At 47.7% G+C, this 25,446-nt stretch overlaps 1 protein-coding gene across 4 annotated transcripts in view; it reads left to right on the top strand.

Annotated features, from left to right (window-relative positions):
* The window catches only part of NTF3 (neurotrophin 3), a 64,951-nt gene that overhangs the window by 601 nt on the left and 38,904 nt on the right, over positions 1-25,446 (top strand). The window contains exon 1 of one of the 4 annotated variants that reach the window (XM_030804751.1): positions 316-545. The exons of 1 other annotated variant lie outside the window; for it this stretch is intronic. Coding sequence is in view for 1 of the 3 variants with exons in the window: in XM_030804749.1 (XP_030660609.1) it covers positions 14,099-14,278 (180 nt within the window). In the remaining 2 variants the exon portion in view is untranslated. Of the gene's footprint in view, positions 1-315; positions 546-568; positions 687-13,707; positions 14,279-25,446 lie in introns of those variants that run through there. 2 more of the 4 variants (XM_030804750.1, XM_030804749.1) reach the window with 2 other exon arrangements.

The raw sequence follows: 25,446 nt of genomic DNA, 5'->3' as shown, positions 1-25,446 counted from the left end.
AAAGGGTGGGGGCAGGCGAGGGGAAATGGGGACGACGAAAGAGCAGGAAAGGGATTCAACAGAATCAACCACCCACCACCCCCAACCGACCCGCCTGCTCCTCCGAGAAAGCTCCTAGCGCATCCTATAACAAAAGGGGGTGGCAGACAGAACTCCGGGCGGGGAGGTGCCGCCGCAGCTCCCCTGCACACGCCCTGCACTCTGCGGGCCACTGAGCCTGATTCGCAGCTCGCCCCAGCACCACTCTGGCCGGGGCGTGGGCGGGGGGAGGGGACGCGCAGCTCAGCACCAGGAAGGTCGCGTTCCAGTTTTGGGAGTTGGGACTCACCGCCGCGCGCCGCGTACCTGCGTTGGAATCCCCCGAAAGGGTTTTTTTCAGAAAAGACCTCGCCCCCCGGGCTCCTCTTGGCCAGCGCCCACCCGGTGGCCACCCCACCCTGGGCCTTTGCGCAGATGTTGGAGCTCCGTACGCAGCCCGCACATCTGGGACCCCGCCGGGGAGCAGCGGGCGCCTGGGCCCGGCCATCCCTGGGGATCTCCTCGCGGTATGGTCCAGCCTGTTCTCGGACTTTGAGCGGTGGCGTGGGAGGCCGGGAGACCTGGGCACCCGCGCAGCCAGCCAGGTCGGAGTTTAAAGGTCCCACGACGGACCGAACTGTCCCATTGCCCCAGAGCTTTACTCAGTGGTGGATGCTCCTGATGAAATTTGGGACGCTTGGGAGTTGAAGGTTAGGGACAGGAGGGGCGAGGGCCGAGGGCATGGGATGGGGGAATAGGATTCTGCTTGTTGCTCTCCGCGGGAGTGGGTGCGCGTCCAGGAGGCGCTGCTTCTTTGCGGGAGTTTGGCTGCTGCGTTCATTCGTCGTCTGCGCTTCAGATGCACGGCACTGAGACCCCTCCGTCGAACGGTGTCGGGGCTGTGGACCAGAAAGGATCCCTTTTGCTGGAATCGAGGCTCGGGTGGGATTCCCGGTGGGGGAAACACCGAAGAGATCGTCAGGCCTCGGCCTCTGGCGGCGGGCGGCAGGTTCTGAGTCCGAATGGAGGTTGCTCCCGGGAGCGCCAGGCTCGGAGCTACAGAGCTCGGGAGACTGTGCGCCTGTGGACTTGTTTATGTGTGCAGAGGTGGGGGCGGGGGCCTGCTGAGAGGGGAGGGGAGCCTGGAAGGGGTGGGTGTTTCTCCTGGAGCCTGATGTTTGTAACTCAGCTGATTATGGAGTGTACTGAGCGACCCGCTCTTTAAATAAAGAGGTGCCCGCTCCTACCCCGCAAAACAGCGAGCGAGGAGAACATGGAAGCGCTCTGTCCTAAACGTCAGGATGGGAGAAAGTTGTAACATAGAGGAGACTTTTCCAGCCGTCCTGTTTTCACAACACTCAGTTCTCCAGCATACTCAGCCTGCCTCCCGCCTGCCCTCAATTCCTTTCTGACATGTCACACAAAGAAAGCTGAGAGGTAGAATGTAGAGGATAAAATCCAACCCCCTCTGCCTTGGGCGCAAACACACAGACTTGGGTATCCTGTTAGGAGCTAAGGGGGTTGGAAAATAATGCAGGCTCCGGTAAACAGTGTTGAAAGGAGGTAGAAAGTCTGGGGTATTTCCCCTAGGGAGAGTGTGTGGGATTTTGTGTTGGTGAGGACTGGAGTGTAGCTGGACTTAGAGGGTTTGGTTGTGTGTGAACTTGATATGCTTATCTATTGAGTGAGATTGTGACCATTGAGTGAGTGGTCAGGGAGGGATGTGGATGTTTTTCCAAAGTGTGTATGTGTGTGTGTGTGTGTGTGTGTGTGTAGGGGGAGGTGGCAAAAGAGCTGGAGTCCCATCCCTCTTTGGTGCCTGGTAGGTGTGTGTTTCTGGGGAGTGTGTCGGATGGGCATCTGTGTGCTTAGCGGGAGACAAGAGCTTGCAGGGACATAGGTGTAGCTAATTCGAAATCTGTGCCTATGAAGGGTGTCAGAGCAGGAGGAGAGGTGCAGCCTGTTGAAGACAGATGGCTTGTGCATGCCTGCACAAACACATGGAGTGGGTGTGGTGTAGGAGGGCGGCTGTGTGTGTGAAGGAAAGGTGGATGCATGAGGAAGGTTGGGCGCCTGAGGATTACCAAAGGGATGTGTGTGGGGGAAAGATTATCTGAGGAGCACGGGGTTTGAACTTCATGAGGGTGCACTGGGAAATTTGGCTGGAATGGCATTGGGGCATGTGGGGGGTAGAAAAGTATGAGCTCAGATCCTCTTTATGGAAAGACAAAGCATTTGCAGGGAAGGACACCGGGTTGGGGTTGGTGTTTGCCTCCCCCCTCCTTCCTCCCCAGAGAGGAGAGAATTGGAGGAGGCTTAGAATGAGGGATGTACATTTAAGGGGAAAGTCCTTGTGCGCTGGCACTGGGTGGGAACAGGAAGAGATGTGTGCATAAGACTGAAGTAAGTAGAAGAATGCACGATCTGCCTGGTGTCAGGGATGCATGTTGTATAATGTTTTGTAATGGGTTTCTTATGTAATAGGAGAATTCACTATCACCAGTTCATATTGATAATCAGTTAAAGCTAATGGAGTGCCTACTGGATGCTCAGCCCATTGCTGGGTACTGGGGCATGGCACACTGCCCTGGAAAAATTCCTTCTCCAGGCTCAGTAAAACTGATGCAATTTTGCCAGAAATAGACAGAGTTCAATGCTTGTTGAGGTTTCTTCAAGGTCTATAATTCAGTTTCTAGAGATGTTTATGGATCTTGGGGGCCAAAGGGAAGCTGACTTGAAATATATCTCTCGTTTTGTAAAAAGCGGGGCATAAAGATAGGGATGATGTAGACTTTTGTGTATTGGGAAGGGAGCTGGGTGGTGTTTCTTGCTTGGGGTGTAGGCTGGGAATTGGAGGGTGCTGCACTTCAGGTCAGAATGCAGGTCCAGATCCCTTTGAGGACTGAGTTTCTGAGAGTACACAGAGCCTCCTTCATAGCTGGAATGAGACTTGTTATGTGGAGCTGGAGAATGGTGAAGTCACGATCAGGGAAGAGATGGACTGGGGGCATTTGTTCGTCTTTGATGTTTACTGGGCTGTGAGTGTAAAGCTAACCTGAGTGTGTGTTGTGGGGGGCGGTGTGTGTGCACGTGCCTGCACATGCACTTTGGCCTGAAGTAACGTAACTGGGAGAAAACTAGCCAGGTGGATAGGAGGGGTGGATATTCTGGCTCTTGTGAAGGGGGTGCCAGTATGTATTTTTGCAGGAATTCTGTGCATCTGGGGAAGGATAAAAATTGTCTTGGATACTCAGATGTGCATCTTTAGTGAAAAAAGGTGTACACAAAAGAAGGGCCGTAGACTTTGGGGAATGAGACAAAGGTGTAGTTGATCGGGTCCATACCCTGAGATGACTAGTGAGGCAACCGGATAGGAACAGAGTGAAGGCTGTGCTTTTGTGATGCACATATCTGCCTGTCTGGACCAGATGACGGGGGGGATCCCCATTTGATTAGGTTCTGACCACCGTTGGGCATATGTTTGGGAGGACTTTATTTGACTCATGACATTTTTGAATTCATGAAGTTACAGCTGTGCCATTTTAAGGGTCTACCTTATTTTTGAGGGGGAAACTCATCTGTGTAAGAGATAGTTTATATAGGGCTTGACTATTGGTCAGAAGATTGGGGGCAGATATTTCTGAGGGCAGGGTGGTGAAGTGCAACACTGGATTGGGAATGTCTTAGTTCTAGTCCAGTCCTACCACTTGGGAAAAGTGTGACTTTGGGGACCTTTTTAATCTCTTTAACTCTCTGTTTCTCCTCTTGTAAAGGGGCAATATAATGACTCAAGGAGGAGGAAAGTTCACTCCTCTTTTCCCCCGTCAAAACTTGGTGTGTTTAGTTGTATACAGCTATACGAAGATGAAATGTAATTAAATGCAGGTGCGAGCCTGTATGTAGGTCATTGTGAAAATAGGATCTGTACCTCTTTCTCTTTACAATGCAACTTAATCAGTAGCCATGATGCCCATAGCATCTCTACTGCTCACTCGCTGTGTAAATAAAACTTTTTATAACTGCCTCAGTTTACTCATCCAGAAGCTGGAGGCAGCCAGGCCTAGATTATAGAGGATGGAAATCGTTAAGATCTTTGAGCTATTCAGAGGAAAGGTAGTCTAAGAATCAATGTTATTAATGATCAGAGACAGACATTTCTTTATTTTTTAACATCAGCTATGCAGACCACAGCACCAAAACAAATGTGACTTGGAGAACAGCAAAAGTAATAATTGCCCTTAACATAGGCACCATTTGAATAAAAGAGGAGCAAAGTCCAGCCTGCCTGGTAAGAGGAAAGCCTGGGCTTTGGGTCTGTGAAATTCTTTGTGCCCAGTGCAGCAAGTTGGGTACAGCCACTTTCCCCAGAGATGAAGATGGAGGCGCAGAGGGGCACGGAAACACACTGAAACCTCCAATTCCTCCCAGAAGTTAGCACGTGCTGTCAACTCCTGGCTCAGAGTCAGGCTCCCATCCTTGAGTTCAGTGGCCATAAATAGTCAGGAGCTAAGCTATTTTCAAGAGGCACTAAACTAATTCTGTTGCTTTTCTTGGCGAGATTGGGCCAATTAAGTTGATTGGAAGAGGTCACTGCTGATGGGCCTCACATTTCCCAGGCGGGACAGGCCAGCAGAGTTTAATTACATAGCATTTCCCATCTCTACAGTTCTACTCCCAGATGTATCAGATGTTCAGGCCTCTCCTCTTTCCCTACATTCAAGATGCCTGACGGAGCAGGCGGCTTCTGCTGCAAGCTTCTCCAGACCTTTTCCTGAGCAGTTACAGCACTCCCACCCCCAACTGGAGGGAATGTAAGTCTGTGCATTGCCTGGAAGTGAGAGAGGGGATGCAAGCCGACACAGAAGATCTTTAGTTAGCCCACCACCCTGCCTCAAGCCTCACCCGCTGCTGTTTTACTCTTTAACGAGGCAGGCAGTTTCTGGCGTTGGGGATGTTGAACTAATGACCGTTGCTAGGGTTTTAGATTTAGTTTTATTTAAAATTGAGTTTGTTGGAAAAGGACCAAATCTTCTACTGGAGACAAGCCTAAGCCCTGTGTGGTGCTGCTGATAAGGTCTGTGGATGTACTTTGTGCGTGGACGGGCGTGTGTGGAGTAAGAGGAGACCACAGGATGTGCGTGCGTGCGTGCGTGCTGGGGGACACGTGAGCACAGGAGCTGCCCTGGGTAGACAGGGGGCATTTGTAGAGCTTATGTTATGGGTGGCAGGTATCTGGATGCTTGGCTCAGATTGGATTGTCATTGGATTGCTTCTTACAGGTGGGCCAGCCTGAGAAAACAGTTGGGGACACCTTCCTTCAGATCATTTTTATATGGGCATGTTGAACTTTGAAGTATGAGGCCAGTGTAGATATTACCTCATTCTTGCCTGGATGGATTTCTAACAAGATTGAGGCTGGACAAAAAAAAAAAAGTCTTTCAGAGGACTCATTTTAGAACCTGTGTGGCCCCAGAGCGTTAAAGTATTTTTTGTTGTTGTTAATAGTTTTCCATAACTCAACCTTTTATTTTACCGAAAAATACTGAGAGGCTAGAGGTTGCACACACCTCCACGTGGTCAGAATGCATCTGCTCTTCATGTCCCCATCTGCGCCGTGGTCCTTCTCAAATAGGATTAATTGGGAACCACTGAGAGCTTGCTGCAGCTTTGGTTGTCCTCACAGGACAAACCTATGACTGACTGTGATGTCATTGAAACAGAACAGATTTTGACATGAAATTTGGCGTGGTCTGTTGTGATTGCTCACTTTTTAGTAACATCTCCAGAGAAGGCATTTGTGAGCCCCGTTTTTTTTGTGGGTTTGTTCAGTCAGAGATTTTTGGAAGATTTAAGGTTCTCCAACATTGAAGGCCAGAGATTTTGGAGGAAATAGTAGCTAAAAAGAGCCCAGGCCAGGGTGACCTTCAGTAGCCTGAGGCAGCAGGTAGCTGCCTGACTTAGAAGTGAAGGACCAGGTTCACTGACTGGGCTCTGTCACTAATTAGCTACTACTGTGTGACACTGGACATTCTCTCTAGGACATGACTTTGCCATCTATAAATGAAGGGCTTGAATTAGAAGATCTCCCAGTCCCATTCCAGCCCTGCCACTGTAGGATTCCACAGTAGCCACATCCTCCTACCTAATCAGTGCTAATTACCTCACTTGGAGTGCACCCTGGCACGCCCTTAACGAGCTCCTGTTTTTATCTTTGGGGAGTGGCTGAGTCAAAGGCAGAAAGGCATGCCAGAGAGTTTCCTTTTGGCCAAGAATGCTCCAGACATTGGCTTAGCCTACACAGGGTGTGCAGAGCTGAAAGGGGTGGGATTTGGCTTTCTGGCAGGTCTGGTGCCAATCATTCAGCTTCCACGTGAATGTCTTTCGGTGGCAATGTCTCTGACTAAGGTAAGCATCCATCTTCAAGACGATGGATGATGACGATGATGACAGTTAATATTTGAGTACTTACTGGGTGCCAGGCATTATTAGAGCTATTACATGGCATTATCTCAATACTCAAAATAATCTCATTTACAGATGGGGGTACTGAGGTTATGTGAGGTTAAGGGGTATGCTGATGTTCTTGGCTTTCCAGCCTGAAGTCTGTGGCATCCCAAGCCCATCACCTGCCAGTCAGATTGTTTTTTATGTTCTGTGATGTCATCCAGATGGGAGCTGGGTCCATCTTCTTCTGCAAAGTTGGTCACCCCATAGGGTAACCTGCTCCCTACCCCCAGAAGCCTCCTTTTCATGTGCAAGACAAATGTTTAGGTTTTCTAGCCACCTGCTGGCAAGCATGTGTCAGATCTGTCTCAGCTTCCATTGGCCCTCTCCCTTTACTTCTTGTTCTGTTAACAAGGGAATCTGCCCTTACAGAACACGGATATTGATTTAAGCCACAATTGCCTCCTTGTAAACTCTATAAAATTGGAGCTGGACATCTGGTTTTGATCCACACGCCCACGAGAGGTGGTAGGTCCCAGCATTCTTGAGTCCTGGAATTGCACAGAATCAAAGTGAAAAAGAATATGAATGGAGAGCACGAGGTATCTTTCGAATTTGGAAGATGGCTTTCTTTGATAGGCTGGGGAACTCACACCATTTAGACTGGGGCCAAAGTTAAGGTAGGTTTCCTGCTGGGAGGTTGGGGGGCAGGGGTCACTGCTAAAGACTGAGGTCCTCAGGCTGTGTTTGATGCAGAGCAGAGCAGCTGTAGAGCCCTCCACCCGAGGAGGATTTGCCACTGCACGCCATTCTCTGGGCAATACCAGAAGTAGAGAAGCCAAACAGGTTCTTGGGGTGGATGTTGCCCTTTTTGAAGATTGTGACTAAAGGTTCATTCCTTCTTCCTCCACTGATTTCCTCACCATCACTACCACATATACATCATCAAGACAGTTAAGGACAGGTGATTTTGTTCTGTTGCTTAAAGATATTTGCATATACAAACACATGTTGAACACTAACCTAATGCCTATTAGACCATAGGTGCTCAAAAATTATGTATTTACTTTGCTTAAAATAACTTTTCATGTGTAGGGTGATAATTTATTTCTTTATATGGAGCATATAGCCTTTTAAAAACTGATAGCCAGGTTCTTGCAATTTACTTCCCCCTTCCCTCTGTTTTTAGATCTAAGACCCCAGCATTTAAAAATATCCTTCTCTGGCTGTAAGTGATCCCTCAGGGAGTTCGTTTCAAGTTCTCAGTCTGAGATTAGTTTCATCCCATGTCTGGAGGACCTGCTTCTAATGGTTCATAAGGTACTTCCACTGGGTTCAAGAGGAAGACACAGCTCTAGAAATCACCTGCTTTCCCAACAGGTGTGTCCCATGGTGGAGAAGAAGCCCAGTCCTCCTAACACCCACCTGGCTACCTTAAATAGCTTGCCGCAGTCTCCCTGCAGAGAGCCCAGACTAGCTGTGTGACTTTAAGCAAATCACTTTCCCTCCATAGGCCTCTTTTCCTGGAAAAGGGAGGAGGTGGACTCACCAGAGGGTCACAAGGACCCTACCAGTGTGACAGATCACATCTTCCATGACTCCGCTGCTCCCTCGGCCTCACACTGTGGCCCATGCCTGGGATTTTCAGGTATCCCTGCTGGCCTGGAGGACTTACGTAGAGAGATTTGGAGGGGGTGGAGGAGGAAATTAAGTTATGTGATGCCAGATAAGTCATTGAACATATGGATGAGTGCATGTTTGTGAAGCACTGAAGAAACAAGCTTGCCAGATTCGTGGTGGATCTTGGATTGGAAGTTGGGAGTATGGGAGCAGTTTATGTGGGATTAAAATTGTCTGTGGGTAGCTGAATTCAATGAGCTAAATCGGAGAGATCCCAAACTCTGCAGAGAGATCAGACCCCGCCTCTAACTCCAACAGAGGCTAACCACAATTTGGGAAGTCCCTGAACCACACTAGGTCTCACTTCCTCATCTATTAAGAGCTACTGGCTTTGATTATCTCTAAGGTCTTTCTTGACTTATCATTAATTAAATTGTGAGAATTGGGAGCTAGTAGAAAAATCTGGACAAATGCATGGATGAAGAAGGGGATACCTCAAATGGCCTAAATATAGAGGCAAATGTTCTGTACAAGTGATACATTTATTCTTGAATCGGAGATAGCATTGGAGGATATACTCTGTATCTATATTGTGTTTCAAGTGCTTACCCCTCCATCACCACCAATGATATTAAAATCATCCTTCACATATTTGCTTAACCTGGGAAGCCTCCCTGCATTTCCCCAGAGAGCCTGGGGCTCCCTTTCCAGCCTCCCAATGTTATACCACTTAGCAGCCTGTGTTTAATTTGCATTCCTAGAATATGAACTTCACAGAGAAAGGGATCTGTTGTTTTCATTTTTGTGTCCCCCAACACCTTGAATAGTGACAGCCACAGGGATATGTTGAGTGAATGAATGCGTGACCGGTCATCGTGAGCTCAGAGTGTGCAGTAGTGACGTGACAGTGCCAGGAACTTGGCTCAGAGAGGTAGTGTACCTTGCCAGGGCTTCAAAACAGTGTTACCTTTATCCCCCTTTTGGCCTGTCCCAAGGCTAAGGTCATGAATGCTCAGTGCTTGATGGCCAGAAAAGGCTGTTCTTAATCTCTTTTAGAGACCCTTCTTCCCCATGTCTTAGCCTGCTTAGTTCTCCTGCAAATTGGGGCTCTTGGTCACAGGGAATTGGGTGTCATTGCATACGCATTAGGATAACTCCCCCTTAGACACTCAGAAAGCAACTCAAAACACACGTGTAGAGATTATTCATTAAGCATTCTGTTGGTGGTCGTGTGCTAAATGTTGGGGAAGGAGCAGAGATGAATGTAGTGCTGCTGGCCTTGGGGTCTGGAAACCGGTGAAGGAGGCAGACAGGTTACAATCATAGTGCTCCAGGGAGAACAAGGGAAGCAAGGAAGATGGAATACAGGGTTCCCACTTCAGGTGCTGTTTTTTAGTACAAACCATGATTGAGAATCCTCTTGGTTCAGGAGCAAGCTGGAGGGTCCAGGAATGGTCTCCACTTCCACATGACAGTGGTTTTCTTGTCCCTGAATTCCCAGGGCTAGGGTGATGGATGCTCAGAGACCATTGTGATGGGAGCCCTTGGTTCTTGTGGGGAGAGTCGGGGGAACACGCATGTTGTACAGGTGTTGGGCCTTGGGGAGGTGTAGGTGTGCGTGCTCACCAGGGTACTTCTCAGAAGCATCCCTGCTCGTGGCATCGTGGGGGTGAGTCCACTTCAGGCCCCTAAGCTGTGCTTCTACTTCCTGCCTAATTATACAGCATGTATTATCTCTGTGACCACTCTGATACAGGAACAGACTGCCATCTACTGTCCACTTCTGTCCTGAGTCCCTCCTGCTCAAGGAGGCATTTATTTTTTTCTCATCCTGTTTTTAACAGGTTCGGACACCAGGAGAAACAGACATGGAGTCCTATTTAGTAATTTTTTTCGAATTTAGAAGGGAGCCTTTAAAAAACATAACACATCTGTCAGATGGTTTTCATATCTGTTTACAAACTATTATTGTAAGGGGCCACTGTGCTGCCACTGAGTATTGCTAGCCGCTGTGCAAGGTGCCGTGTGGGATACCAAGAGATACAAAGCAAGGTCTTACCTTCAACAGCCTTGCAGTCTACTTGGGAATATAGGGTAGATTTGCAGAGAAGCAGACTACAGGATGTGGCAGTAGATATTTGGTAAGAGGCATCTGGGTGGTAGGGACTACAGAGGTTTTGGGGGTTTGGAGGCAGGAGGAGGAGCCCTTATAGGCTGGGGGATTTGGGAAATACCAATTTGGATCTCCTTTTAGCAATCCCAGTGTTTGGGAAGAGGCTTCTAAGAGCTGTGCGATGTTGTGGGACAGGCTATGAACTGGAAACTCAGGGATCTGGAGGGCCTGAGGTCTAGTCCAGCTTCTGTCAGTCCTGCCCTGTGACCCAGGGCCTTGGGTTCCACATCCTCAAGGCAAGACTGTTGGTCTTCTCGTCATGTAAGGGCCCTCCCATCCCCGACCCTGCATCATGTACCACTCTTGCATGCAGTGGGAGGTGGTTTCCTGGTTTCCAGCTTGTCAAAAGCAATAGAGTCAATTGGATCCCTTGTGGGAAGGATACCTGGATGCAGGGCCTTGTGGTGATGACCCCACATGCAGCAGGAGAGGGAGAATTGCCCCAGGGGAGTTTTGGTTGCTGTTAAAATACAAAGGGGGGAAATGTTCCTTGCAACCTCTGCATGCTACTCCCCTCCAGAGCTTTCCCGGACTTTCCTTCCAAAAATATATGTGCATGGTGCTTTGAGTCCAAGATAGCTCCCCCAAAAGAAATTGTATTAGTCTAGCATTGTTCATAGCTCAAATTTAAGATTCCTTCACATTAGAATTCATTCCATGATTGTTTTTATGGAGGTTTTTTTTGAGTATTTGAGACTTTTGGTAGCTGTGGATTAAAATGTGGAAAAGATTGTTTTCTATAACTCATTTACTCCTTGTCTCTTTTTCTCTGTCTTTCTTAATATTTAAACCACCACCAAGGAAACCTCCAGTGTGTTAATTGCATATTCTTGCCTTTTGATATGTGTGTGTGCATGAGAGAGAGAGAAAGAAAAAAAAAGAGGGGGAGAGAGGAGGCGAGAGAGAGCACGAGAGAAAGATATTTTAGACTGTGGTCTCTTAGCAAGTCTAGGAAATCAAGTTGAATTTGGATGGGTCACAGGTTGAGAGACCTCAGCTCGTCACTGTAATCCTCTGAATCAAGAATACATCTTCCCATTCCCTCTTCCATGTTTACATCTCCTTTTGGGGCAGCTGTATAAAGTTACCGTCTGTCTACAGCAAGTCTCCTTAGTTCTTTTGGGGACTGCTCGACAGAGGCACAGTCAAGGGTAGAGCCATTAGAGACGGTCCAGCTTTTGGACAAAGACAAAAAAATATGTTGGGGAATTGGAGAAAAGTTCCAATTGTTGATTACATGTTTTCCTGTGGTTTGCTGATGTCTGACTGTGGTCCACAGAAAGAGAGCGTGAGCAGGGGCCGGGACAGAGATAAAAGGGAGATTCTCCCCAAACCAACCAATGTGGAGAGACAGCAGGAGTCCCCAGCAATAGACATGGAGTCAAACAACCCTGGGAAGTAACTAGGAAACTTCCTGGTGACTTGAGATGTGTTTTGTAATCACTGGTGAAAGTAGGAGGAGATGGGGTAGAGGAGAGTTACAGGTAAAGAAGTTCCGTGGGAGGAGACCCCAAGGTGAGGGAAAGCAAGGACTTAAAGAACTGAAAGAAGCCCAGGGAGGGGATGAACAGAGAGCATCCTACATATCCTGTATGGATAATGTGGACCTTATGGTGGAGAGGTGGGCGGGAGTCAACTGGGAGCTTACATTTTTTCCCCAGGGGCATGGGAGCTATGGAAGACTCTGAGGGCACAATTAAGCTTTTGTTTTTAAAAAGATCCCTCAGCTGCAATGTGGCTCTGAATAAAGTGTTGTTCAGTGAAGGAAGGCATGGCTGATGGTTGGATTGATGGAAGAATTAATGAATGAGCAAACGAATGAATGAGATGCAGAGGGAACACAGCAAGCCTGATTTGATCTCTGGTTACTTTGACCAGTACTGGCTCCAGGGGTGATTATCTCAGCCTGGGAGGCCAGGGAGCAATGCATTGATTAGAACGGCTCTGGACACATGGATTAAAATATCTGATATTTTAGGGTGGTTGATAGTGGGGAGGACTTCTGAAACTTTTTCCTTCTTCTGTGCATTTCCATCCTAATTTGATTTCATTCAGGATCAAAAAAGAAGATGGCTTTTGAAATTACATCCCAGAAAATTTGAAACTATGGCAATGACTTGCTCCAGAGAGGGCTGCTGATGTGGAAGACCATTTCATAGGCTCATCGTGGAATAGGGACAGGTGATAAAGTTTCTTGGGCATATGAAGGGGTCCCAGATTTCTGGACATCAGATCCACCCATAGATGATTACTGTGGATTAAATGATGTGTGTGTGTGTGCGCGCGCGCACGTGTGTGTGTGTGTGTAAGGTTTCAAAGTCTCCTGAAAATTACCAAGTGCTATTGAACATTTTTTTTGTCAGTAGTGGATATCTGGATAATTTCTTTCAAGGTCACATTGTTTAGCATGTATAAGGAAAGTGTGTGTGACAGAGACCCAGATGGACACCCGGCATGCCATCCAGTTGCTTGGGGAGTGGGAATACTCCTTGGTAAAGCCAAAGGGAGCCAAAGAGGACCTCTAGTGTCTTTGCTCTCCCATGTCCTGACTATTCCAATCTCACTTTGCATTTTGAGGTCTTTTAACTTTTGCTAACAGTGATTGCTCAGGATGTCATTCAGGCCAATTAAATTTGGATGTCTAGGGTTGGGACAGAAGCTCACGAGGTGAATGCAATGTGCAGCCATGTTGAGAACCACTAGCTGACACTGCTAATCTACTCTGCTCTCCTCCCTGCCTTTTGGCAGCTTTGCCATGATATCTGTCCCATTCTCACCTCAGTGTGCTGAGAACTCCTCACTTAGTTAAGGAAGTTCTTCTAAGGATGTTCAACTAATTTGGGCTAAGGCCTCCTATCCCCTACAAATCCAGCATTTGCCTGAGAAATTGGACGCTAGGAGGACAAGACAGGTTCTTAGCAGATTCTGAAGCGCTCACCATCTCTCATCTGCTGAAGGGGGTATTGAGGATGAATGGTGGGGAACAGCGGGGAGAAAGACCAGCATCCATAGGGCAGTAACAAGGAGCAGACACCTATTTATATGTGTCATTGTAGTTCCCCCGACAGCTCCCAGAACCAGATATTATACCAGGCAGATAAACCAGGCTTACAGGCACCTATTTATATGTGTCATCTCCTTAGTTCCTCCAACAACTCACAGAGGCAGATATTATACCAGGCTTGAGGGCACAGTTTGCATAATGCATTCATAATGCAAAGTGGTTTGTGATCTCGGAATGATCAGACTTCCGCACTGGTTCTCCCCAGTAATTTGCATATCAGCCAGATACCCTCCTCCAGGGTTAGCTATGATCAGGGCTGCTGATTTCTGGCACTGAGGGCTCAATGGGAAGGAAAGCACTTATTCCCTCTCTCTGTTCTGCAGGATTCAGCAATCTTGGGCTGGTCCTTCCAGGAGGCCCAACCTGAGGACATGCTTTAACCAACAGGCCTTTATATTGAGAAAATAGTTGTTCTCTTCCTTGCCATTTCCCTGTTAGGAAGCCATGGCTTGCAGGACAGCCAGGGAGTAGAGGTTCAGAGAAGGAGGCTAAAAAAAACAAGACCTGAAAAAGTTAAGTTTCCAAACATATATTCCCAAATTGTAGAGTGGACCATACGGAATCATTGCAATCCCTGGGTTTCTCATTTACAACTTTTGCAGAAGGTGTTGCTATGTATGCTCTCAGGCATGCTGGAGCCGGATGTCTAGCACCCATTGCTAAGTGCACGCTTCGGTAAGAGCTTTGGACTTGGAATTCTCCAGACTGCTGAGTGGCCTATGTGTAGTCTAGCAACATAATGCTTGGGATGAGCCACGCCGCCCTGAGGCGAGGACCGGATGGTAGCCGGAGAGAGCAGGCCGGGTAGTGAGACAACCATGATCTGCAGAGGTGGGCAGGCGGGTGGAGACAGGCTTCTTCTGCAGCAAGTACTACTACGTGAACTGTACATCACGGAGACAAGCCCTGCCAAGAGCAGTGGAAGCAGAAAAACACAGGCCTATCTCTGTGTCTATCATGTAAGTAAGTCTCTCTTGGCTACGTGTACCTGCCACCATCACCCCATCCCACCCCAAATACACAGCATCACCCTCAGCTGTAGCTTTTGGTTTTTGATTAAGGGACAGTAATATTTCCAGGAGGGAGAAGAGCGATGAACAGAAGCATTTATGTATGGACACTGGGCAATTTATTGTTTTTGAAAGTCTAATCTAGAACATGTTTGCAAGAGACCGTGAATTGAGTAAAAAGTTTACTATTGTATTAAGGACTGTTAGGTACAATGACTGAAGGAGGGGTTAAGAGTGATCCTTCAATAATTCCCCTTTGGGATTATGCACATTTAAGGAAAAATGTTCTTCAGGCTATTTCTGCCTTAGAGCTAGGCATCATTACAGCGAAATAGAGAGAGAACTAACCTTGAAGCAGTAGGAACCAAGTTTTAGTTCTATTTCTGTCAATCACTGTAGGCACAACCTCTCAAAGCCTTAGTTTCCTCTTTTGCAAAGTGGGATCATAAACTCTACCTACTTAACACAATTAATGTGGGGTTTCAGGTGAGATGATGCATAGGATCGTGCTTGCCAAGCTGTAAATTACAAATATATGTTATGGTTTCAACTGGTACATTCCTAAGCGAATAGCACATTGCTCTGTTGGGAAGACCTTGGCTCTTCTCCAAGTCAGGCTGGGATAATGTTCCCTGACGAGACAGTGCCACACCTAGGTGTTCCCCAGACATTGTTTCTGGGAACCTTGAGGAAGCACCATAAGAAATGGGAAGAAATGTTACAGCGCTGGCTTGAAAGAATAACGGTGTATCAGTCTACTTACTTCTGATCATGTTATCTTGGGATAAGAGACTCAGGGTAGGTAGCTCAGTGAGGGACACGCCCACGCACTGCGCAGTAAAAGTGGCGTCCAGGAAACCTGGGTTTATTTCAGCATGGGTTGCCCACACTTCTGCCAACCCAGTCACCTACTTCACCCCCAGCGTCTCTTGATGAACTCTGCATGCACTTGCACCTGTATTTGTGAAACAGAGCTCCTCCTCTTACATGAGAATGGATCTGGTTGCAAATCTAATAGATTCCCCTACCACAATGTCCCCTGCCTTTTTTGTTTACTTCATTTATGAAAATACCCTTGAAACATCCGTATTCCCATTTTGTAGATACGGTGCTTTATGTCTTTGAGATTATTAAATACTGGCGCTCCTTTCTGATTGCTGTTTTCACCTCTTCTTTAAGCTTGGGCTTTTCTATCGGTGGAATTTGCTGTTTCTTTTCATGGTGCTGGCTCTTCTGAGTTGGGTGGTTGCTAATTCTTATTGCCAGTTTATCTTCTGTGACAGATTCTCCGACATGCCTCGGATGTGGCTTCCGTGCTTGGCTTTAGCTTTTTATCTGGAGTCTCGTGTCCTGAATGTTTACCTTCTTTCAGGAATTTCTCACAGCTTCTAGCCAATGAAAGTCCCCCTTCTTATTGTCAAACCTAGACAGTGATAATTTTATTTTAAATGTACTTTTTGTTACATTGCTTTGGGAGTAGGGCTGGAAGGACTCGCTAATGGATGAGTGGTGGAAAGTGACAGAAAGAAAGATATAATGGAATAAGGAGCAATCAAAGCCCCAGAAGGAAGCTATCCCATTGTTCTTGGATTCCTAAGCCTGCCAGAAACAGCTGACTGACTTTACAGTTTCTGAGAGAACTGTGTGTGCTGTTACTAGAAGCACAAGAGAAAGAAAAATAGAATGTTCAGCATGCTTCATTTATCTAATGTGAAAAATGAACTCTGCCCAGTGACTTAATGGGCATAAGCTCTGTTTCTAAAAAAGCCACTCATTCGGCAACATGCTTCTGAGTTCTTGATATGGTAAGGTATGGTGTTCTGTGCTGGAGAGGAATACAAAAATGCACGGTTCCTCACCTCCAAGAACTTATAGTACATGTAGGGAAATAAGACGACCCCTACTGAATAACACTCAAGATGGAAATGACTAGCGCCATGGAATGTAACACACAGAGGGTACCTGGAGTTCCTAAGACTTCTGATGGGTGATTGAGGAGAGCCCTGGATCAGGGAAACAATTTGAAGGGATAGGGATAGCACAGACAGCACAGGGGTGGAAAGAAGCGTGGCGTGTCCGGAGCTTGACCAGTACGCCTGAAAGGGAGGGAGTGCACACAGAGTATTAATAGGAGCTCTGTCTCAGGGCAGCTTCCTTCAGCCCCTCCCAGGGCATCGAGATTTGGGGAGAAAAAGCCTATTGCTCACTCTCATGGCTTTTCTCCTTTTTTCTTGCTTTCAGTTTGTTCTTTGAACTTCTTGGAAACTTCCCCTGTTCTTTGTTTAACACTGTGCTTCATCTCTTGGGGTTCTACGTTTTGCAGGTTGTAGTGCTTGAGATCCAGCCTTCCCAACGATTTCTCTGAATTTAGTATTTGGTATGGGTTTTGCTATTTTGCTGCCATCCCAGCCCTAGCAAAGAAACGACTTACCTGGAGTATGGGCAGGGCTTCAGAGAAAACCCCTAACATTCCTGACTCCCAAGTTTACAGAGCTCTGCCAAACCTGGCCTTGCGAGAGTAAGAAAAGCGCTAACAAGCCATCCTCTTTGGTGTCAAGTGCAGACAAATCACTTAGCCCCTCTGAGGTCCTCCAACAGTGAGCTACTGGTTTGTGAAAGCCCAGGATAATCCATCTGATTTCAGTCCTGCATTTAGTCACTTCGAACATTCTCACACATGCATTCACTGGTTCATGTACATACAAATATACACATATCCCTCTTTGTGCCCTTTCTTAGCCTCTGATGATGTCTTCTCCTCCAGGAGGCAGGAATCCAAGGCTTATAAACCATGACTTCTGGAAAGTTTTTTCTTCTGCTTAACCAGAGTATCATTTTTTTTTCTGCCTTCCCTTGGAGAATCATTGGCCACCGGCCTAGAGGTTGGGGCAAGGATCAGAGGTAGCTTGCATTCTGGGGTTTGTCCCCAAAGCGTCGCTGGGACTCTGCATTGGGGTCTGTAGTCTGGCTCCACTCCAGTACTTTAACTAATCTCTTGACTCCCAGAGGTCCAAAATGTGTGGTTTTAGAAGAGCAACAGACAGCCGTTCCTCTGGGCCTCTCAAGAACACAGTTTGGTGTCTAGAAAACCTTAGAGAAACGTGGCAGAGGAAATCATGGTGGCGCAGCATGGGAACAGGTGAAACCCAGACTTAGTACCTTGTTAAATCCCACTGGAGTGGAGATACCAGAGGAGCAGATATTACCTTTATTAAATGACAGAAATGCCTGGGGATTTCTCTGACTTCTTGTAGGGTTGGATAAGCCCCAAAGTGAAGAGAATTTTGCTCCTTGTTTTAGCCATTAGGAAACTCAAGACCCTGCTACAGTGCTATTGGTTTAATTTTTCCCCATCACATTACCTCCACAACTTCTGAATGGTTGCAGCCGTTTCTTTAAATTGCCCTGCATTGTCACTCAGACAACAAGAATAGATTTGGCCCTCTTCACTCAAAATAATGGTCCCGATTAATAGTTATTGAATTGGGAACTGTGTTCAGCCCTCTGTACGTGATCTCAGGAATCCTCACAATACTCAATGAAATAGCAATTTCATTATCTCGTTTTTGCAGACAAAGCAACTGAAACTTCCACACATTTTCTACATTGCACCTAAGATCATCTGAGAAACTATGCTGTGCTTGTTTTTCTAATGTATGATCTGATTTTTCTATTATGATGTAAATTCTGTGAGGACAGGGCTTTTTGTATCCTTGCTTCCTTGCTGTATCTCTAGCACCTGGACTACTATGTGGCACCTGGTAGTTACTTAGTAAAGGTTTTTCAAATGACTGAGTAACTCATCCACGGTTAAATGTCTAGGAAGTGGTGGCACCAAGCTTAGGATGATTCTTTTCTGATTCCAGAGTCCAGACAGTCCTAACCACTATCCCACACTACCTTCTTGTTTATTTTTAAATCATTTTCCTTTTCTTCAATCACTCTCCAGTGCCTTACGCCTTCTTGCTGTAATTTTAAGCATGGCTGCAGTGAGCTACCTCAAGTTTCTCATCTGTAAAATGGGGATAATATAATGAACTACCTTATGGGATTGTACCCCTCTGCATGGTAGCTTCATCCTACTGTGCCTCCTAACCATAGCCTTTAAATCGGCAGGTACAGTTAATATATTTAGTTCTTTTAATCTAATCTGAAACACAAAGCATTTGCCTCTTTAATTCAAGATTTTTGGCTTTGCCTAGATTAAGCTTAAAGCCAAACAAGTACCGCAGAACTGACCGAGGCTGCCAGAAGTACCACACTCTTGCACCCAGCAAGTGGGAAGTGGAAAGATAAAAGCTAAGCCTTTGGGGGTACTTCCGGAAGCAGTGATGACATACAACATTCTTTCTGATTATGAAGTAAATATCTGTTCTCATGTACGTTCAACATAGAGAGTTAAGAAAATGCGGAAAGAAAAGAGCAAAACAATGACCAGAAATACCATCAATACCCTTTGACATTCTTTCTCTGTGTGCGCGTGTGTTTGTGTGTCTTTGTTTCTGTGTCTGTATATATGTATTTCCTTTTTTTTTGTTTTTTTACTTTAATTTTTAGAGACAGCGTCTTACTTTGTCTTCTAGACTCGTGTGTGGTGGCCTGGCAATCATGGCTCACTGCAAACTCCAAGTCCTGGGCTCAAGCGATCCTCCTACCTCAGCCTCCTGTGTAGTTAGGACTGCAGGCATGCATCACCATTCCTGGCTAATTTTTCAATTTCTGTGAAGACGGGCTCTCACTGTGTTACTCAGGATGGTCTCAAACTCCTGGCCCGAAGCAATCCTATCACCTCGGCCTCCCAAAGCGCTGGGATTATAGGTGTGAGCTATCATGCCCAGCTCCCTTTTATAAATAAGGGGCTCACCATACAATATAAACACTTTTTACCTGGCATTTTCCAGTCATTATTGCATTGTACATATCTCCCCATGTCTTTTTTTTTTTTTTTTTTTTTTTTGATGGAGTCTCACTCTCTTGCCAGGCTGGAGTGCAGCAGTGCAATCTCAGCTCACTGCAACCTCCGCCTCCTGGGTTCAAGTGATTCTCCTGCCTCAGCCTCCCGAGTAGCTGGGACTACAGGCGCCCGCCACCACACCCAGCTAATTTTTGTATTTTTAGTAGAGACGGGGTTTCACCATGTCAGCCCAGGATGGTCTCGATCTCTTGACCTCGTGATCCACCTGCCTCGGCTTCCCAAAGTGCTGGAATTACAGGCGTGAGCCACCGCGCCCAGCCCTCTCCATGTCTTTAATTATTCTTGCATAAGATGATTTTTCACTGCATAATATTCCATCACGTACCACTCCTTAACCATTTTGCTTCTGTGGCACATTTTCATTTTGGTCACACTTTTTATACTACAGTTGCCCTCCTTGTACATACATTTGAATACACATATCTGGCTATTCTCTCAGAATAGAGTTCCAGAAGTTACCTTTCCAAGCTTGGAGATGTTCACATTTTAAAGAAAGATGGTTATTCTTGAAAGCCCTGACAGCTCTGAGTGGGGAGCTAGGGCTGATGGTTACCACAGGATAGCAGAAAGGCACACTGGCTGGTCCGTGTGTACTCACGCATGCCCCCCACCTAGGGCAGCCTTGGGAAGAGCACTCAGGATTATGAGAAAGACTGTCACCTCCCCTTTGCTTCATTCGCTGATCCGCTAAGCCTATGTGCTTTCTCGGTCTAATTTTCGGAATGGTCTTCTCCTATTTTCTCTTCCTACTCCCCACCCCGACCTTATAGCTAAGTGCGCGTCTCATGCAGTGCAGTGGAAAAGAAGCGTAAGGCAGAAGCCAGGCTGACTTGGCTGTGAATCCCAGCTCCATCACTTACTGGCCAGGTGACTGAGTAAGATCCTTTACACATCCATCATCCTCAAGTTTCTCATCTGTAAAATGGGGATAATAATGTAACTGCCTTATGGGATTTTATGAGGATTATATGAACACAAGTAGAATGCTTAGAACAATGCCTGGCATATGTGAAGCATTTAATACATGGTGTATTAAATTAATTTTGAAAAGAATCAATCAGTAACAATAATGAACATTTTTGATACATACTTTCCTATTGTTTTGACTCTCAAAGCCTGTTGCAAGTATATTTAGCACTGTGGTGTATGTGTGACTTACTGCGAAGACTTTTTTCCAGTCCCCGATACCAGCTCTCTCTTCACCTTCAGTGTTTCCTACCCTCCTGCCTCCCCTTCCCTAAGAACATTGCTGTTTTACAGAGTGTAGGCTTTCCTCTGGCTTCCAGATCTGCCCACATATGCACACTTCTCTTTCCCATCCCTGTTGGACTCTCTCTCCTTATCAGTTTATTTGTTCCAGTTGGGAAGAACCGGAACCTGGTCGGCAGCTTTTCCAGTTGGCTTTATCTGTGCGCTGCATTGTAAAACTGTTCTCTCTGTTGCTTAGAAATCTCTTTGATCCATGTTTAGCTGTATTTGTTCTTCCAACAGATGTTTTGGGTGGCGAGAGGATTTTCTTCTCGCATTTGCCTAGTCGCATGCCCCTTCATGCTTCCCACTTGTTCCGGATCTTTTCGCCAGCTGACCACAGACGGAGGCCATCTGTCGTGAAGGTTTCCCTGGCCCAGCAGACCAGGAATGGCCCGGCAACCAAGCCTTTCTGAAGGGCTCAGTGAGGGGGAGGAGGGAGGAAGATGTTGGAGAACTGCGTAGGGTAGAGTTTGAGTTTCCTAGACACATTCCAGGAGCTCTTTTGATCCAAGGTATACATGATTTGGCCTGTGCCCTGTGGCAGGTTAACAAAAACACAACCTTCCATTGTCTCCTGTAGACAACAGAGTGAGGCCCTTGGGCACGGCAGGTAGCCTAAGACTACCCCTGAGAGTTGGGAAGCGTATGAGTCTCCTGGGGCTGCCGTAACAAAGCACCACAAACTGGGTGGCTTAGCACAGCAGGAACGTATTGTCTCACAGTTCTGGAGGCCAGAAGTCCAAGATCAAGGTTGCGGTCAGGGCCGTGTTTCATCTGAAGGCCCTGGGAAGCAGCTGCCCCACGCCTTCTCCTAGCCTCTGGTAGCCTCTGGCATTTCTTGGCTTATAGATGCATCTGTCAAATCCTGTGTCTTCATATAGCTCTCTCCTTTGTCTCACACTGCCTTCCCTCTGTGCATGTCTGTGTTCAGATGTCCCTTTTTATAAGGATGTCAGCCCAATTGGATTAAGGTCTACCCTAATGATCTCATTTTAACTTGGTTACCTCCGTAAAGGCCTTATTTCCAAATAAGGTCATGTTCTGAAGTACTAGGGGGTTAGGACTCCAGCATATCTTGGTGGTAGACACAATTCAGCCCATAATGGGAAGGAAAGATGTTGGGCACCTGTAACTCCTCCAAACACCCACAGAGTGCACGGTGAGCTGTGTGCTAACACATAGTTCTCTTTGGGGTGAGGAGGCCTAGGGGCAGGGCCCCCATGTGGGGTCTCTGTCCACGCCAGCAACAATAACAATCAGGGAGGAAAGCATCTCATTTTCCTTGGCTCAATTCAGCTTTTTATGTTTTTAGCACAATGCCTGCCTTGCTCTTCCAACAATTTGGGAATCTCTGGGAGCTGTGCAGGGAAAGCAAGGAGGACAGTGGCAAGACAAAGGGGGAGTAGACGGAGGGTCTTGGAAAGCAGAGGGCCTAGGAAGGCAGAGAGGACAGGAAGGTATAGCGAGCAGAGCGGTGCATTGCTGGGGAGGTGCAGAAGGCTGCTTGGCAGCCAGGAGTTCTTGCCCTGGCCCTGCCACGAGGCTGCATGTCTGTGGCCTAGGCGTTTAACTTCTCCGGGCCTCAGTTTCTCTGTAGGCAAGATTGGGAGGTAGATGGGTGCTCTCTAGGATCCCTTCCTGGCCAGAACAGCATTCTCAGCTGGAGCCTAATGTGTGGAGCAAATGCGAGCACTGGGCTCTGGCCTCCTGCAGCGAGCACAGCCCCTGTTCTTGTGGAAACATCTTCCAATGGGGCTGCCCTGCCCACAGGGTCATGCGACTCGCATCTGCTGCCTGCCTGTGCTCTTGAAACAGCCTCCACTGCTCCCCTCCCAGCTCCTGTCTCTCTGCACACACAAGCGTGCTACTCCTTTTCATGATCCCCATTAGTATTCTTTGACGGCATACATCTGTCTTCGATCGTTGTCAGCTCTGGGAGGCTTATGCCAAGCTTCTTGAGCATAACCCATGACTGCCTGGGTTAGGTGTTGTGAGCTGTCCAGGAGGCAGGAGGACGATACATGCAAGTCAGGGCTTAGGGCAGAAGTGCCTGGGCCTGGCCTCCCCTTGGACTCCAGGAGTCCTGTCCTAGCAGAGCCCACAGCCCCCTATCCATCTGGCCTCAGTAACCCCTCCCCAACACACACACACACACACACACACACAGCCCCTGTGATTGAAGGGGCCCCAATTCCTGTTCATATCCTCCAGGATAGCCCACCTGCACCCTTGACAGTGAGAGACAAAGGTCTATTCCCTGTTTAGATGGGTGCTGGGGACAGTGGCTCAGAGAAGTTCATGTCTTGCTCAGGGCACACAGCAGCTGGTCAGGAACATGCTGTTGACTCCAAGATGCTGCCTTGCAAGGAGCTGGCTCTATCCTTCTTTTGACTGAAGTGCCTTTCATGGATGGTGAGGGATACGCAGGGAGAAGTGTCAGGAGTGAAGGTCAATGGTTAGAATCAGGCAGTCCACAGAGTCTGAGAAAGCAAGATATTCTCTGGCAGGCTGGGGGTCATGATCGCCCACCCCAGCCCAAATAACCCTCACAGCTGTGTGGGCCACTAGAGAAAAAGGAGGGCATGTTTGGGGCAGGAGAGGCAAATGTTTGCTTATCTGTAACTTCTTCCTCCAAGCACGCCGGGACCTCCAGTCAATGGTAGGCTGTCGGTCGTCAGCTGAGATTGAACTTTCCTTAGCAGGAGCACTGGTCACTTGGGCTGGGATGGTTCTTAGTGGTATAGGATGCACTGCAAGCTTTAAATGCCAGTGGCATCATCCCCTTCCAGTCACCATGGCAACCAGAAACACCTTGACACATTTCCAAATGCCCTTTAGTAGGGCAGTGACAGCCCTTTTGAGAATCACATAGAATCTCATTGATTGATGAGTGAAAAACCAATGGATGGTAGCCTGCTTTTGTGATTTTTGCAGCGGCCTTTAGCTTCCTTTACTCACCCCAGAAATCAGTGGGACCCTGGGAGCCGTGTACCCCTCAGACCCAGTTGGAACCCAGCCAAGAGTTTTTAATCCATCCCCACTTGTGGGGCCAATGGCACCTAACCACCTCAGGCACGGTGGACCTGGCTCCTCAGAGAGCTCTTGGGACAGAGGAGAGAAAGAGTCTGCATTCTGTTTGCAGCCCTGATTGTGAGCCCTGGGGGCCCTCTTCCCCCACCCCCAGCCCCTGGAACGGGCACTCAGGGTCAGAGCTCTGCTGAGTGTCTGGCTCTGGGAGGGGAGGTTTGTGTAAGTTTCCCTCCCACAGCTCAGCACAGATGGGATGACGAGGACCAGATTCTGTTTCTGGGCTCTGATATTTGCCAAGACTTTTACCAGGCTTCCTGGAATAGACAGGGAAGCAGAGCAAGCTCCCGTAGGTCAAGTGATTTGGGCCTGAGTTGACCCAGAGTCCCTACATGACTGCTGTGTAGCTACCATGAGTGTGCTGAGTGGCCCGCCGGGGCAGGTATGAGAGAGGTGCTGAGGGAGGCATGGGGCCTGCAGAGCGGCCTCCCATCTCCACTGCCCGTCCACAGGTCCACAGGCGCACAGAGCAGACACAGTCTGTGCCTGGGTTTGCTCATCCAGAAGAGGCAGAACGTAACATCTCGCTCCTTTTGCTGCACAGGATAAAACGAGAACAAAGAGGAAACAGGAAGTGTTTTGCATTCCAGAAAGAGCAGCAACTGTATAAAGTCATGCATATTAGGATTTGAGGTATACATGGTCAGAAGTTAGAAACTAACCGAATCTTGTCATTGCCAGGAAGTTTCGGGGTTCTGTGACTGGTGGCCACTGATGTTCCTCTGTTCCTCCATTCCAGCTCCTACCTTGACTGTCTCCTCCTCTTCACACCTAACTTCTTTAGTGAAGGCTCCATTTCCTCGTTTCCTGTTCAATGCTTAAACCCCTTGCAGTCTGGCTTCCGCCATCGCCTTATCACAGACCCTTCTCTGGCTTTGTCTTGCCTGGCCCTTCCATGATGTCTTCTTTCTTGAATCTCTTTCCTTGGTAGGATACCACGGCATCCTGGTTTTTGTCCTACCTCGGTGGTTGTTTCTGCACACTGTCCTTAGCTGACTTTTCCTCCTTTATCTGCCCTGGGTTCTCCTCTCTCCATACACTCTCCATAGCCTATTCTAAGCATCCCAGGGCTCGTATATCATATCTCAAATACACAGTTACTTTGTGTTAGCTACAGACCCATATATCCAGCTTCCCTATAGATACCCCAAATGTCTCTGTAGGCTCCTAAACTCAGTGTATGATGCTAAGCTGAACAGGGGCTCCTTTTGTGCCCCGAACTTTCCCAACTCCAGTGAATCTTCTCCACTGTTTTTCACCCTAGTAAATGGAACCACCTGCGACTCCAGTGTGTGGTCCAGTCAGAGACTTGGAAGTCACCTCAGCTTGTCTCTCTGTCATCCGCAGGATCGGGCAGCCTCCAAGTCCTCATCATTCTAACTTCCACAATGCCTCTGGAGTTTGTCCAGACCTCCTCATCAGCACTGCCGCTACGCTCATCAAAACCACCATGGTCTCTTGCCATCCTTCACAATTCGCAAAGCTAATTGGGTCATTTTTCTACTTGAAATCTTACAATGGCTCTCCAGTGCCTCTGAGTCCTTGTTTTTTCAACACTGTTCACACTCTCCCCACCTCTCTCTCACTCATACCCCATGCACCAGCCATCCTGGGTTTTGCTGTTTTTGTTTCCCAGAATCCACAATGCACCTTCTGGCCTCTGAGCCACAGCACCTGGGTATTTGCTCCCACTGCTGCAGCTCTCCTCTTCCCTGCTGCCACCACGCCTTTCTTGCCTGACTGTTAGTACGCAGCAGTGGCCACTTGAGCATGACCGTCTCTGGGAGGCCGTCCCTAGTCCTCT

The sequence above is a fragment of the Nomascus leucogenys genome, chromosome 23 (genome assembly GCF_006542625.1).
Source record: "Nomascus leucogenys isolate Asia chromosome 23, Asia_NLE_v1, whole genome shotgun sequence".
In the NCBI taxonomy this organism is placed as follows: Eukaryota; Metazoa; Chordata; class Mammalia; order Primates; family Hylobatidae; genus Nomascus; species Nomascus leucogenys.
Note: the sequence above shows the minus strand (reverse complement) of the source record. Positions and strands in the feature narration are given on the sequence as shown.